The sequence below is a fragment of the Lagopus muta genome, chromosome 4 (assembly GCF_023343835.1).
Source record: "Lagopus muta isolate bLagMut1 chromosome 4, bLagMut1 primary, whole genome shotgun sequence".
Classification (NCBI taxonomy): domain Eukaryota; kingdom Metazoa; phylum Chordata; class Aves; order Galliformes; family Phasianidae; genus Lagopus; species Lagopus muta.
In genome coordinates this window covers 62,147,080-62,160,893 of record NC_064436.1, presented here as the reverse complement: position 1 = coordinate 62,160,893, position 13,814 = coordinate 62,147,080, and the positions used below count along the sequence as shown (strand labels likewise).

Below are 13,814 nucleotides of genomic sequence, written 5' to 3'. Positions count from 1 at the left end.
TGCTCTTCTTTGTGCTGCTGATTGCTTTTTCTAGCAGAGAGCTACTATTTTTTTTAGTAAGATAATTTCAGCTCTTTGCAGAGAAGTTCAGGAGCTGTACATACAAGTAGTGCTATAGCTAGATATTTAAAAATTCCTTCAACATTGACCTAGCATTCATTCTTTCATTACCACAGAAGCACATATGCTTTTGAACACCCTACTCACGCTTCCTATTAGGAAATGACTTTCCATGTTTAGTTCTTTCCTGACAAAAACGAAGGAAGAAGATTCAGAGCTGTGAAAACCATTGTAATCTGCTGTTTTGTTACTAAACTGTTTCCAAGAGTTTAGGGAAGACTTCTACTCTGAATGCACCAGTACGTGGCCTCCAGAGGGAGAGCTGAATGTGCTGGATTAACTCAAAATTTCATTGAAGTACCAGATTTAGAGAACGTGATGTCTGTGGATTCTTCTTGTCTATTTTCTAGTAAAGCTCTGGTCCCATGAGATAATTTTGAGTAGTTGTGTTCTTACTATACTCACATACAAAAAGTTATGAGAGGTGTTTCCTGAGATTATAGGCTTCTTAAAGAGACTGTCCCAAGATCTTAGTTTTTCTGACACTAAGCCTACAGTTTAAAAACACATTTACAGCCCCTCAAAATATGTGGGAAGGTAAACTAATTTTAAAGTCTTAAGAATAATAGGCTTTTAAAAAATATCTCAGGAATAAAAAAAAAATGAATACAAAAACAAATCAGGCTGTTCAGGGGTTACATAACTCAACCAAATATTGTTTCATTTATAGTATGAATACTTTTTTTTTCATGTAGTGAAAAAGCGATTTCTCTGACACCAGAAGCTAATGTTCTACAACAATTTTTCAGTATTGTAACAAGTAATAAAAATAAACATTTTTACTGATTGTTTATTCTTCCCATGAACAGATTCTATTCAGTCCAATGGATTATCATACAGGCGGGAATCCCAAGGCTCCATGTCTTCAACAGCTAGTCTTGACTTGGTAATGGTTGGCTCTTAAAAATAAAGTGGGAAACAGGGAAAACAGTGAATTGTTAATTTTCTAAGATGTGTGAAGTAATTTGCTTGAAGTAATACTTAGGGAAAGCATCCTTGAATGATGCAGAGTTTTCCTCCATTTAACCAGTGTTGATACCAATGTGTCTGTTGTTCCTCTTTTATTTTTATATTCTTAAAGTTGTGTGTTTTTCTTCTTGTCATCATGACTTAACTCTGCGCCTTTAATGTGAGAAAAGAGGTAGGGAATTTGATTTTAAACCCTTTTTGTGTTAGTATGTATGGAAATAATCAATGAAGACACTGCTTTCTAACCATCAAATTCTACGTTCGCAGTGTGAAAGGAATAAAATGCAACATTTAACAATAGAACATAATTTTATAATTTTATTTCACCTAGGTTGAGATGGAGAAATAATTTTAAAAAGAAAAAAAAAAGGATTTTGAAAAGGTTTTTGATAACTGTGATAAATAGATTCTAAACTGCTGTATGGACTGGATTATAGCAACTATAATTTTGCCCACGCATGGCCAAGTTATGTTTATTTCTATTGCAGAAAAGTACTAGTTTAAAAAACAGAAAGCCCCATCTGCTGTGAACAACACCCCCTTTTTTTCTTTCCTACTCCAGCTGATTAAGTTACAAAGTTATTGAGATTTGGATGGGAAGAGGCAAGAAAAAAAACAGGAAAAGCATAATGAATAGCCTAAGAGAATGCTGAAAATGGTATTTCTGTAGTGTTTTCTTAAAGCTCTTTACAGAGAGAGTGGTGAGGCGCTGGAACAGCCTACCCAGAGAGGTTGTGGATGCCCTGTGCCTGAAGGAGTTCAAGGCCAGATTGGATGGGGCCCTGGGCAGCCTGGTCCAGCATTAAATGGGGAGGCTGGTGGTCCTGCATGTGGCAGGGGGGTTGGAAATTCATGATCCTTGAGGTCCTTTCCAACCCTGGCCATTCTGTGATCCTGTGTTTTTAAGTATATAAGTGGGCTTTTTGTTAAATTTTCAGATATGCTTCTGATATTATGTGATACTATTATTGTTCTCCTGTTACTGTAGGATAATGGTTTATGCTATGTCCTTTTCCCTTCACCTGTAACATTGTGCTTCCTTCCCCTTTTTAATTAAAAAAATAAAAAATAAAAAAATTGACCATTAAGTGATTTTTTAAAAATATTTAAATATGCTGCATTTGTATATATAGCATTCAGATGATTGTGAAGGAAAAGGAGATTTTTTTTTGAGGAACCTGATGCTTGTAGGTATTCTTGTCACTTAAGTGTTGATTCATAATGTGCCAATGGTAATTATTACCTCAGTGGATGATTCTTGTGTATAGACACTTAACTATTAGGAATCTAAATAAGGTTTGGTTTTGTTATTAGAGTTCTTTGATTAAGAGTTGTTCTCTGTACCACCAGAATCCTGTAATCTGTTTTACACACTCAGCAGTCTACAACATTGTCTGCTCTCAAATTAAGGTTTGTGCTGTGACATTGTCATCTGATGTTTTTTTCTTTCATGATGTACATTCATTTGATATTATGATATTCCGGAGGATTTCAAAACATACCTAAAAGTATGGACTTGAGTTGGTTTGATTCATAGAGAATCTGAAAGCTTATACGTATTCCCAGTTTTTCCATTGGGCATTGACTTCTCTTTCTTGTTCTTGTCAAGTCTGAAGCCTCCAGACTGCCTGCATTTGTACCAGATAAAGAGAAATCCCCCAAGTACTGCTGTGTAAACCTTCCAGATGGTTCATCCAGCAAAATGGCTGTTAAATCTGGATTCTCTATCAAAGAGGTGCTGTCTGGACTCTGTGAGAAGCATGGCATTAACATAGCTGCAGTGGACCTTTTTTTAGTTGGAGGTGATAAGGTACAGCATATTTTTGTGCTTGCTTTTTTCATAGTTATTCATAAGAAGCTCTGTTCTCTCAATAGTAATACGTATTTCCTGATTCTCCCTATAGCTTTACATTGACAATTTTAGTTAGTAGTAGGAGAATTTAGTGAAACTGCAGTTGGAGTAACTTTGGTTGTGGTATCCACATTAGAGAAAGCAAAAGAGTTTATAATAGTTTCCTCATAGTAATAGGTTAATTTAGATGTCTAGGCCTTGTAGTTTGTTCAGGGGGAAGGGTTGGCGTGTAGAAATATTCACATACTAAAACAGATGTGTGATACACACTGAGCTCCATTAAGGGAAAAAAAAAAAAAAAAAATTATGGAGATGAATTCATGCTGGAATTAAGGTACAAATTTTAATACTGAGGAAAATTTCCAAGGCAGCAGTTCATCTTGAATGGAGGTGATGTCTCTTATTCCAACAGAAGGGTCTGCAATTCAGGAGAAGCTGTGGATCTGAAATGCTTATTATTTTAAGTTTATTATTATGATCAATCTAGGTGATAACAGTGATGAAGAGTGGTATGCATACATAGTTAGGTGCCTATTCTTTTAAATCTTCTAATGACTGCTAACTGCCCATATTTTCTAATATATCATCCTTTATAATAGTTTAAGTTGAAGGATCTTAGCTTGTTTTAAAATGCCAAATTCCTAAGCACCTGCTGATGACAGTGAAGCTGAGGTTTGATCATGGTCTCACAATATGCGTTAATCTTTTAACTTATTTTAAATTAATATCCACTAGAATGCATGCAACCTATGCTAGTAATTTTCTGAGTGTTCTGGATAACTTTTTAAAACTTTTTTTTGAAATAGCTGTTTTATATTCCGTATTTAAAAATTAATTTGTTCTTTCTTCTTCTTTTCCTGACCCATGCTCTGTAGCCACTTGTATTGCACCAAGACAGTAGCATCCTGGAGTCTCGGGACCTACGCTTAGAAAAACGCACTTTATTTCGGTAAGAGTCAAAAACACTTTTTCTGGCATTTTCTGCCCCAACTTGTAAGTGCACTATGGTATATTGCTGGTTACCTGTGCAATGGAACAGCAGTTAATGTCTAAAAGAATTGTTCTGAATCTTGTAAAAATATCTAGTCTTAATTCTATGAGTTTCTGTTTAAATAAACGCGCAAGTCCATTTTTACTTTGAATTGCAATGAAAATTAAGCAGGGGAGAGGTTTTTAGTTGGAGTCTCTGAGTGCACACAAATCCCTGTTCCACGTCGTGCCTGTGTTTAAGCCCTGATATTCTTTAATTTTTGAGCTATTTAACTGCTTTCTCTACAAGCAATTGTGAGATTAGGATACTTCTAAGGGGTAATTCAGGCAAGGGCAATCAGAGTAAGGATCAGTGGGGAGAAATATGGGTACTGGACCACTTCAAACTGATTAGAGCAGTACCAAATGAGTTTTAAATGCTGAAAAAGGCGATTGTCTGCTGTGCTCTCTTAGATGGAAACAGAAGTTAGATGCCTGTGTCTAGGTTAGAGACATCTGAATACTTTATGATCTCAGTGTCTTAACTGCTCAAGCTGAAGCTGATGTGAACAGCAACAAGAACAAAATTTGTCCAAGCCCATCTCAAGTAATGGACTACGTGAGGTACTTGGAATAGTATGTTGTGAGTTACTGTGACAGTGGGAAGAGATGTTTTTCTTCCATCCAGTGCTGCAGTGTGGGCATGGAGTTACTTTGGAGCACTACTGGACCATAATGACTGGAGCAATGTCAGAGGGAAGGGCCATGGCACGTGTTTAGTTGGTCTGAGGATCACCATGCCATTAGGGTACTTCATGCTATCATTCAGCTTTGGCAGATGAAACAATGGAAATTTTATTTGTATTGCTTTTGTGTTACTGGAGTTTTACCATATGCAGTTAGTAGTTGTAAACTAGTGCAACTTTGCTGTCTATTGGATTTTATATATTTTTAACACTTTACTAGAATAATTCATACCTACTGTGGCAATTGTGTGTTTCAGGCTGGATCTAGTTCCAATCAATCGATCAGTTGGTTTGAAGGCTAAACCCACCAAACCAGTAACAGAGGTCCTAAGGCCTGTGGTTGCAAAATATGGTTTAAATCTTAATGAGCTTGTGGCAAGACTAGTAAGTATCTTTTGATGTAATTCAAGCTATAATATTTTCTGTCTGGAGAAGAGTATGTGATAGTTCCTGATTTTTTTTTTCTGTCCTAATAATTAGACATCATTAAAATCTGTAGTTAGAACTAAGTACGGATATGGAAAATGAAGAATAGTCATAGCCATTATGCTTAATACCAGCTACCTCAAAGCTTTAGTCTTCATCTTTTCATATTCTCCTTCAAAATAAATCTAGCATCTGAAATAGCAGAGCTTGAACGTAGCTTTTCTTCCAGAGCCCAACTCTTCCCTTTGTTAGCCAGTGGAATTTGATTGAGATTAGTTAAAGCTATTATCCTGTGAATTCCCGTTATCCTGGCAATCATGGAAGCTGTTTCAAATCCACATGGAGAATATTTCTGCAAAAGCAGACTAACTTCACTTGTCTACTACTAAAAACTGGCCTAGCATTTCCTAGCATTCTGTTACAATGAAATATCAGGAAATGAAATTACATTTTGTGGCATTTCTGGAGTGGCTGCACCACTCCATGTTTTCCAAATATCTGTAGAACACTTTGGTATAAAGATAATTTCATTTAATGAAATCATAAAATTACAAAAATATGTTTAATTTAGAATAGAAAATGATCTCATATTTTTTCTACAAAATGGTTGTCTAAACATACACAGTAATGGTCCTGGATTATTTGTATGTGCTCATACATTGGATTCTTTTGTCTCTTTGTGTCTTCTTTTCCCCAAATACCATAAATGAGTTAAACTCACTGTAATCAAAGTAACTGAACAGAAATGAAATAAACAGAAGGTGGGAGGAGGACTTACAGAAGTTACAGTGAAACAGAAACTTCTCATTTTCTTTAAAAAAGTCCAACTGTGTAAATTTGCTCTGAAAACAGCTTTTTCTCTTTTGTATACAAACTGTGATCTGACTTTAGAATGGTGAGCAGGAACCACTTGATCTTGGTGTCCCTATATCTAATCTGGATGGTCAGCGGGTTATTCTAGATGAAAAAGAGCCAACAAAGGGTAGAGGTAAGGTGCTATAAAGCTTTTATTTATGATGTCAAGTCATTCAGTAAACTGTACCTGCTTAGTTTCTTCTGTTGGCACAAAGATAAGGTAAATGTGGTTAGATTTACATATGTAACATGTACATGTAGCATGTATTTTTTCTTAAGAAAAAAAGGAACACCGTTTTTAAACATCAAAGTATAAATAAACCTGTTTATACCAGGCTCTTTACCATTGCCATAAGAAATTTTGCACAAGTAATACTTGAGTAGTTCCACATACACATTTAAGGCTATAGTTCGTAGTCTTATTAATGAGAATAAAATGCCAAATAACTTCTGTGAATTTGCCAATTAAGTAAAAATAATCATTTTGTATGAGTAAGACAGATGCAGTTTGTGCATCAACTGTATGTACTGCTATGATAAGCCCCCTCCTCAGCATAAGGAAATAGCAGAGCCTATATCTCAGTTCTAAAGCTTTTGGTTTTGGAGATAATTATATGATTTGTTATTTCTGTGGACAGAAGCATTTGAAAAATGTATGTTAATCAACTTCAGAGCAGCTGACAATTTTTTTTTGCACAATTAACATGCTAGCTTAATATAAGCAGCCTTGAGAGGAAAGAAGCAGTTTCATTAGAACACATTTTCGCAGATGTAGAACATATAGTTTTAGAAATGAAATTACATGTGGCTAAATTGAATTGACTTAGCACAGAAATCCTCTTTGAAGAAGACCTACGAGAGTAAATTTTAAGGTATTTTTGAGGAACAGCAGGTTTGTCATTTTTCTAGGATATAAAATCAATTGCCATTTTGAAAAAAAAAAATCATTCTAAATACTCTCGAGGATAATTAATTCAGGGATTATAAATAAAATTGTAATCCTATGTGCTGCCAGCTATTATTAAAACTGAAATCATAGGCTTTAATAGGATCATTCCTAGCAGTTGGCTCATTTTGTGGCATTTAACAGTGACACAGGGCAGTAATTGGAGAAAATTGAATGTGACCTTTCAGTGGTCTTTTCTTTTTGATGATTTTTAAAAACTTGTTGCAATTGGATTTTCTAAATTTGTGAATTAGAGACTGAATTTGAAACTGAGATTTGAAACCTATTTCCTCTAAATTAACAGTAAATTTAGGAGAATGTAAATGAAACTTCAGAGTCCTTACACTTTGAAAGTACTGCTAGTTTAAGGAAAAATTGAAGATGAGAGGGAGGTTCTTGTAGGCTTTGAGAGTGAAAGTGTCAGGGATATCAGCTCTGATAGCTATTTTCTGAGTATACCTTTGTGAAATTTTAAAGCAAAAAGTCTGTTGTGTGCATCATTGTCACTTAACTGTTACTTTGGGAAATTATTAATTTGTAGTTATAGAAGCAATGTTTGTGTTTAGTGTTTACAGATAAACAAAAAGGTGCATCCGTAAAACAGAGTGCAACTGTAACTACTTCAAGAAATCAAGTATCTACTGTAAGTCTTCTGCAATGATTTTTGTCCTTCAGTTCATCTTTCGTTTCCTTCTGGAACTGTATACTGAAAGTTGCATTTATCCATGATTTTGAATCAGCCAAATTGTGTAACAAGATAGAGCATAGCTGTAATTCATCTGGGATATTTCCACTGTCGATAGCATTTATCTGTGAGAACTTCTGTCTTCATGATGAATCCAATAGCTTTCTCTATTTGTATTATTTATTTATTTTGGCATCGTAAGTTTATCTGTACTTAAAAATTATTGAGTCACTCTGAAATTCAAAGGTCCTTTCTGTAATGTGATTTTTTCAAAGTAAACAATGTTCTATGATTTATATCTTTTTGGCCAGTGTTAAGGCAAATGTGTTTTTGCAGTAATCAAGATTAAACTAAGACATTGATTGTGGTGGTGTTTTCAAAATAACTTTTTGTTTGCTTAGACTGTATTGTGAACATAATGATATAGCCTAAATGTAAGTAGTATACCTTAACTTTCCTTCTAATGCAGGGAGAGGGAAGAACTCTAGGAAAGTCTAATTCTATCAAAATGAAAGGCGAAAATGGAAAAAATGCTAGGGAAGTCCGGCTGTCAAAGAGAGAAGAATCTATTGCAAAGATTGGGAAAAAAAAATGTCAGAAAATAAATTTGGATGAAGCAGAGGGTATGTGAATTTTATATAGCTTATGTAATGGCATAAATAATCTTGGAAACATTAGAATTTTATGTCTGTGTAGGAAAAAGTATTGTGTGTTTAATACTGCATTTTGAAAATCTGTCATGAGCTTTGTATTTTTGTTTGATACTGTTTGAATTATAAAGCTTTTGAAGCTGAAGGTAAAATTTTAAGACTACATAAGAAAACAGATATAGTTTATGCAGTACCTAAAGATAGACATAAATGCCGAGTGGAATTTTCAAAAGTGAAAGATGCCTAATTCCAAGTAAAATGAAAAGAAATTGGTTACACAGTTGCAGCTGAATATCCCATTGGATGCCCCTTGCAACTTTGCAAGGTATGTAGAAACTTGTCTTTCTGTGCATCTTTACATAAGATTCTGTAGAAGTGAAAGGTGTTCTGCACAATTGTGTGGACCCTAACTTACTCAGGTAGCATTTTTGAAATGTTTTGCTTCGGTCAGTTACAGTAAGGGCAGTACAATCTGATGATGACTGTGGAGTAAGAGCAGAAGCTTAGCTGACATTCAGTAACTGCTCTGAAAAGATAGTTACAAGCAGAAAATAAGTAAAAGTGTTATTGAAGGCATTGGAACTGAATTCTTAAGAGAAGGATGTTGATGGGAGTGAAAGGAATAAAAATGGTGTAGCAGTAGATATGTTGACATACCACCCTCTGCCCTAGGGTAGCAAAAAATATATATACATCAGAGGATATACTTAACCTATATGTTGGTATTTACTGCTAATGTTAACTAATATGCATATCCAAAGCCTGGTTGTGCATAGTTACAGAGCAAATGAATGTTCACCTGTGAAAAAATATCCACTGACTGGAATGGAAAAAAAATGCGACTGATGCTTTTACTGTAAAATAGATGTTTGTTAGCATAAGTGTTATTAGAAAATATTAGTGCATTTTAAATTATTTTCTGTTGCTTACTATTTTGTTAATTTGTTTTCAATATTTTAATATCTTCATTTTTCTTCCTAGGGCTGAGTAAAACATTAACATAATTTGAAAACTTCAGAATTCGAGGCTTTTGCATTTTATTTTGAATTTTGTGAAATTTGTCCAAGTTTGGAAAATATTGCACAATGTTGTAGACTGTTTTTTTTTTAAATGGAAAAAAAAAACCAAAAAACAAATCAATCCAAACCCTGTCTTATGAAGTTTGAAATTTAAGAAAGGAATGTTTTTGTATGACACTTTTCAGAAATGTTGCATGTTTTAATACGCATACTGCCATTTTGCAAAACTTTGGCAATAAGAAGCATTTTGAAGCTTCCATCTTGGCTACGTTGAGATTATATGGCATTTGACAAAGCATGTTTTAAAAAAAAATCATTTTTATACATACATTTCAAAGCCTGCCAAATAGGATTAGATTATCAATAAGGTCGTACCGGTGCAAATGCGTGACTTTGTATTATGCTAGATTAACACTAATAGTCTGTGCTTCTCTTTTGTAATGGCTCTTGCTTTGAACAGTGTTTCTGTTGATTTTAATTCATCTGTTGGAGATGGCATTTCTAAGTATCTTTAATATTCTGTATCTCAGTGCTTTTTTCTTGAAAAAAAAAAAATAGGATATGCAGAGACCCTATATATTAAGAGTTACATATTTTTATATAATTAGTACCAAAGAGTTTGTCTATTGTTGCAATGCTTCTTTTTTGAGGAGTGTTATGATTCTCAGCTTATGACATATAAGTTTCTTGTTGCCAAGTTTTGAGGCTTTCTAGAACAATGATGTTTTACTATGGATGTTATTTATATATAGAAACATTAAAGCGTTGGGCATCAGTAAAGACATGATCAGTAAATCACTTGTAATTGTGTTAAAAACTCTATAAAAATCCTTGCCCCATCATTCTTATTAATAGCTCTTTTCATGGTTATTGACTACCTATATGCTACCAATTCACTGCACTGCAGAGTAAAATGGGATTAATTAAATCATCATCTGATCATGCTCTGTGATGATAACATCCTGGATTAAAACTACACCATGAACTGAATTTGAACTGTGATAAAATATTATTAAACTGAGAAAAAACTCAATATAACAAAGAAGTTTCCAACATTCTGAATCTGAGCTTTCAAATGGCATGACTATTTTTGAGTTAAGATGGGTAAAGTACCATCCAGAACATAAAACATGAACCCATTGTTAGTAAGAACAGAGCCTTGTTTTGTATAAAGAATTAGAAAGAAAAAAAAACAAAACAACAAAAAAACCTGTATGTGTACAGATTTATTAAGCATGTAAAATAGGAAATAAAAATAGAAGATGTGTTCAAGGCTCAGTGAATTGCAGCTGTTACAAACTGCGAAACTCTTACAATAGCAATCCTGATGGTCTTAATTATAGAGATGCTAGTGAACATTGCTGCAATTGAAAAAGTTCCTAATTAACACGGGATCTTATTTCAAGGCAGCATTGAAAGAATTGAAGATCTTCATGGAAAATAAATGTTCTGAAAATTTACGTTTTAATGGCATTGCACTTTCTGACAAAAACTTGTCAATTTTGGGTTTTTCCCCAATAGAATTTTTTGAACTCATATCCAAAGCTCAAAGTAACAGAGCAGATGACCAACGTGGACTGCTAAGGAAAGAAGACCTTATTCTTCCTGACTTTCTTCGTTTACCACCCACTGGACCAGAACCATCCTCATCTACTCCAATAGGCCCTAAAGGCCTCAGCAGGCAAGTTTCAAAAAATGATGAAAAGGATGGATGTACATCACCAAGTGGAAAACAGGAGCCCATACAAAGCTACAGTGAAAATTCAGTTAAGAAAATGGCTTATTCAGAAAATAAACATAAAGCTGCTTTGACAGCACTCCACAGTCAGAAGAGTTTCAGTGTTCCTTTTAATACTGCATTGTCTCCGATTCCACATGCACATGAGAACAGTGCAACAATATGGAAAAGGCAGTCAAGAGAATTACAAGCTGAAGGCATACAGATGATAGACGATGAGAATGTGGCAGACTTGACTCTTGTTGCTGAAGGAGATATTAGTAGCCCTAACAGCACTTTGCTACCACCGCCACCAGAGCCGTCAGACGTCAGTAAACCCACGGAAGCCAACTATCCACCCCCAACTCCTTCTGCAGGTAATCAGGAAAAATCTGGATTTCAAAGATCCAATTCAGGTATTTCTAGATTTTAATAGTTTTTCGTTTTATGTAAAACTACTTTTCCTTGGTACTGCTGATCAGTATTTGAACCTATTAAAACAAGAAAGAAAATCTCTCTGCACCTTAATTTTTTTTTTCTTTTTTTTTTTTTTTTTTCCAAAAAAGATTTTCTTTGCCTTAGTCTGTCTTAACTGTAGTATTTCCTGTTGCCTTTAAAAATGTGCATTTGTTTGGAATTGGCATGTGGCCACAAATTGACACGTGCAGACAAACCTTTAAAGTACCTCCGTATGCTATAATTATGTTGTTCTTTACCCAAGGGATGCAGAACAAATTATCAGCATTTTGAGCTGCGTAACACTGTTACACTATTGCATTCCAGATTTTCTGATCCATTTGTCATTATGAGATGCACAATTATGGTTTGGAATTTTATGTGCTTTAGAAGGATCCCTGGTTACGTTTTGGAAATTGCAGGATTGTATATCATTAAAACCTGAAATAGATAAATCTTAAATGGTAAATCAACTCTAACAGAATTAGATATTTTTAGTCAGAAATAAAACTTTCTCTTTTTTTTTTTGACTCATATTTTGCTACCCAGGGAAGTAGGTTATGTCTATCACACTTTCCCCAGAACAGTCATAACAAAATAGCTCTTTCTATTAGATTATTTTAAAGAAATTATGTAACTTTTTTTAGGATGCAAGTTTTGTGGTCTAGCAATATCACAGAGCAATATTAGCCCAAGGCTGAAATACGAAATTTCTTTATAAACTTGGACTCCAGTTATATCTGCTATTACCAGAAACAAGAGTTTGAAGACTGTGGGTGTTTTGCCATTGACATTTTACAGTCATTGTACTGTACATTTTGATGTAAAATATAAGAAGAGATATCTGTGCTACATTTATTTTTGATGTTTCACAAACATATGGTGCCATAATTTGTATGATCACATTTCTTTGTGATGTGGGAATATACATTTTAATTATTTATCTTTTTACACAGAGTATTTGATACTGTTCTTTATCTGTACGGTTGCTGATTTGTAAATACTTCTTTGATTGTTGGATGCTTATAAATGGCAATGCAAATTATTTCATCCTCTTGATATTTGAAACAACAAATTCCTTTGTTAGTAGTATTTGAGAAATGTTCTATCAGCGCTACCAATTAATTTCTGAAACTGAGTATTGAACAGACTTGTAAACAGTGCCTACAAACACAAAACCAGAAAATGTACTTCAGACATATTGATGTGTATATGCATAGATTTGTGTTGGTGTCTTTCTGGTAATGTGATGAGTGTACAACATAGGTATCAATTTGCATTATTTTTCAGTGAGAACTGTGTAAAACAAACCCCATTTGCACTTAAAAAAAACTTCATGAATTTACAGTATTTTAATGCATGCCATACATTTCCGTGTAACCACTGAACTGTAGCCTTCTCTTTTCCCACTTTCTACTTTTTACTTTGTAGAAATCTTTGTGTAGCTTTCACATGTATTTTGTATCTTTGTTCTCTCAGGAGTAATAAATTATAGACCTAGTTATGCAAACTGGTTTTAAGCTTTGATTTTCTTCATTATTTGAAAACGGTTCTCTTAGTTCTGGATTAAGAATCATGATTGAAATTGTCTTCAAATAAAAAAAAAAAAAAAAAACCAACAACAAAAACCGGATTAATTTATATGAACTAGCAATTGCCATGAGACAAAGAAGACAAACATGGTATTTGTTAATAATTTAAATATCAAAGGCAAGTACTGCCTTGAGGTGCTGATAGAGGTCACATATTAAATCCTGAGCATTTACACTGGCATCACAAGGCAGCTAAGAGAGAAGATTTCTTTTAAATGAGTCTTGAAAGAACTCCTGAAAGGAGAGTCTCTTCTGTCTTTGGGTTCCTGGGCTAAACTTTATATTCATTACTTTTCTTATTTTAAACTCAAGCATTTCTTCCCTTGTCCTTAAGAAATGAACTGGTGATTTCAGTTCATTTGTTGTGGAGCGACCAATATAGCAACCTCTTTATTTGGTAATCGTGGGTGAAAAATGAAGGGTTGAATGGGTACTGGAGATTTAATGGTTCTCATTCTCAGAGGTGAGTCCTACATAACAGTACTGTGAAGCCTAATTAAAATAAATCAATAAATAAATAAATAAATAAATCAATAAGTACTGCTGAGAAGCTTGTGGTGCTGTTACCTAGGCCTCCTTGTGTTCTGGGCACAGAATGACCTATTCCTAAAAGTCACTGTGTTCCCACATAGCTGTGGGCCTCTGTCAAATATAATGGAGTAGTTTATGTCATGTTGCATTTTCCCTTTAAAAATCATGCAGGCTTTTCCACAGTAAATTACAAATATCCTACGTATTGAATTATTTTAGGATTTCCTTTACAGATTTGAATTTTCATGTGTTCCACCCAATATACTCTACTTTCTCTGGTG

At 34.2% G+C, this 13,814-nt stretch overlaps 1 protein-coding gene across 7 annotated transcripts in view; it reads left to right on the top strand.

Annotated features, from left to right (window-relative positions):
* RGS12 (regulator of G protein signaling 12) overlaps nt 1-13,814 on the top strand; it is an 86,743-nt gene that overhangs the window by 59,039 nt on the left and 13,890 nt on the right. For 5 of the 7 annotated variants that reach the window (XM_048941418.1, XM_048941417.1, XM_048941423.1 and 2 more), the window contains 8 exons: nt 930-1,006; nt 2,699-2,899; nt 3,817-3,890; nt 4,914-5,040; nt 5,974-6,070; nt 7,450-7,526; nt 8,038-8,191; nt 10,759-11,370. In XM_048941418.1, coding sequence (XP_048797375.1) covers nt 930-1,006; nt 2,699-2,899; nt 3,817-3,890; nt 4,914-5,040; nt 5,974-6,070; nt 7,450-7,526; nt 8,038-8,191; nt 10,759-11,370 — 1,419 coding nt within the window. Of the gene's footprint in view, nt 1-929; nt 1,007-2,698; nt 2,900-3,816; nt 3,891-4,913; nt 5,041-5,973; nt 6,071-7,449; nt 7,527-8,037; nt 8,192-9,199; nt 11,939-13,814 lie in introns of those variants that run through there. The other 2 variants (XM_048941419.1, XM_048941420.1) reach the window with 2 other exon arrangements.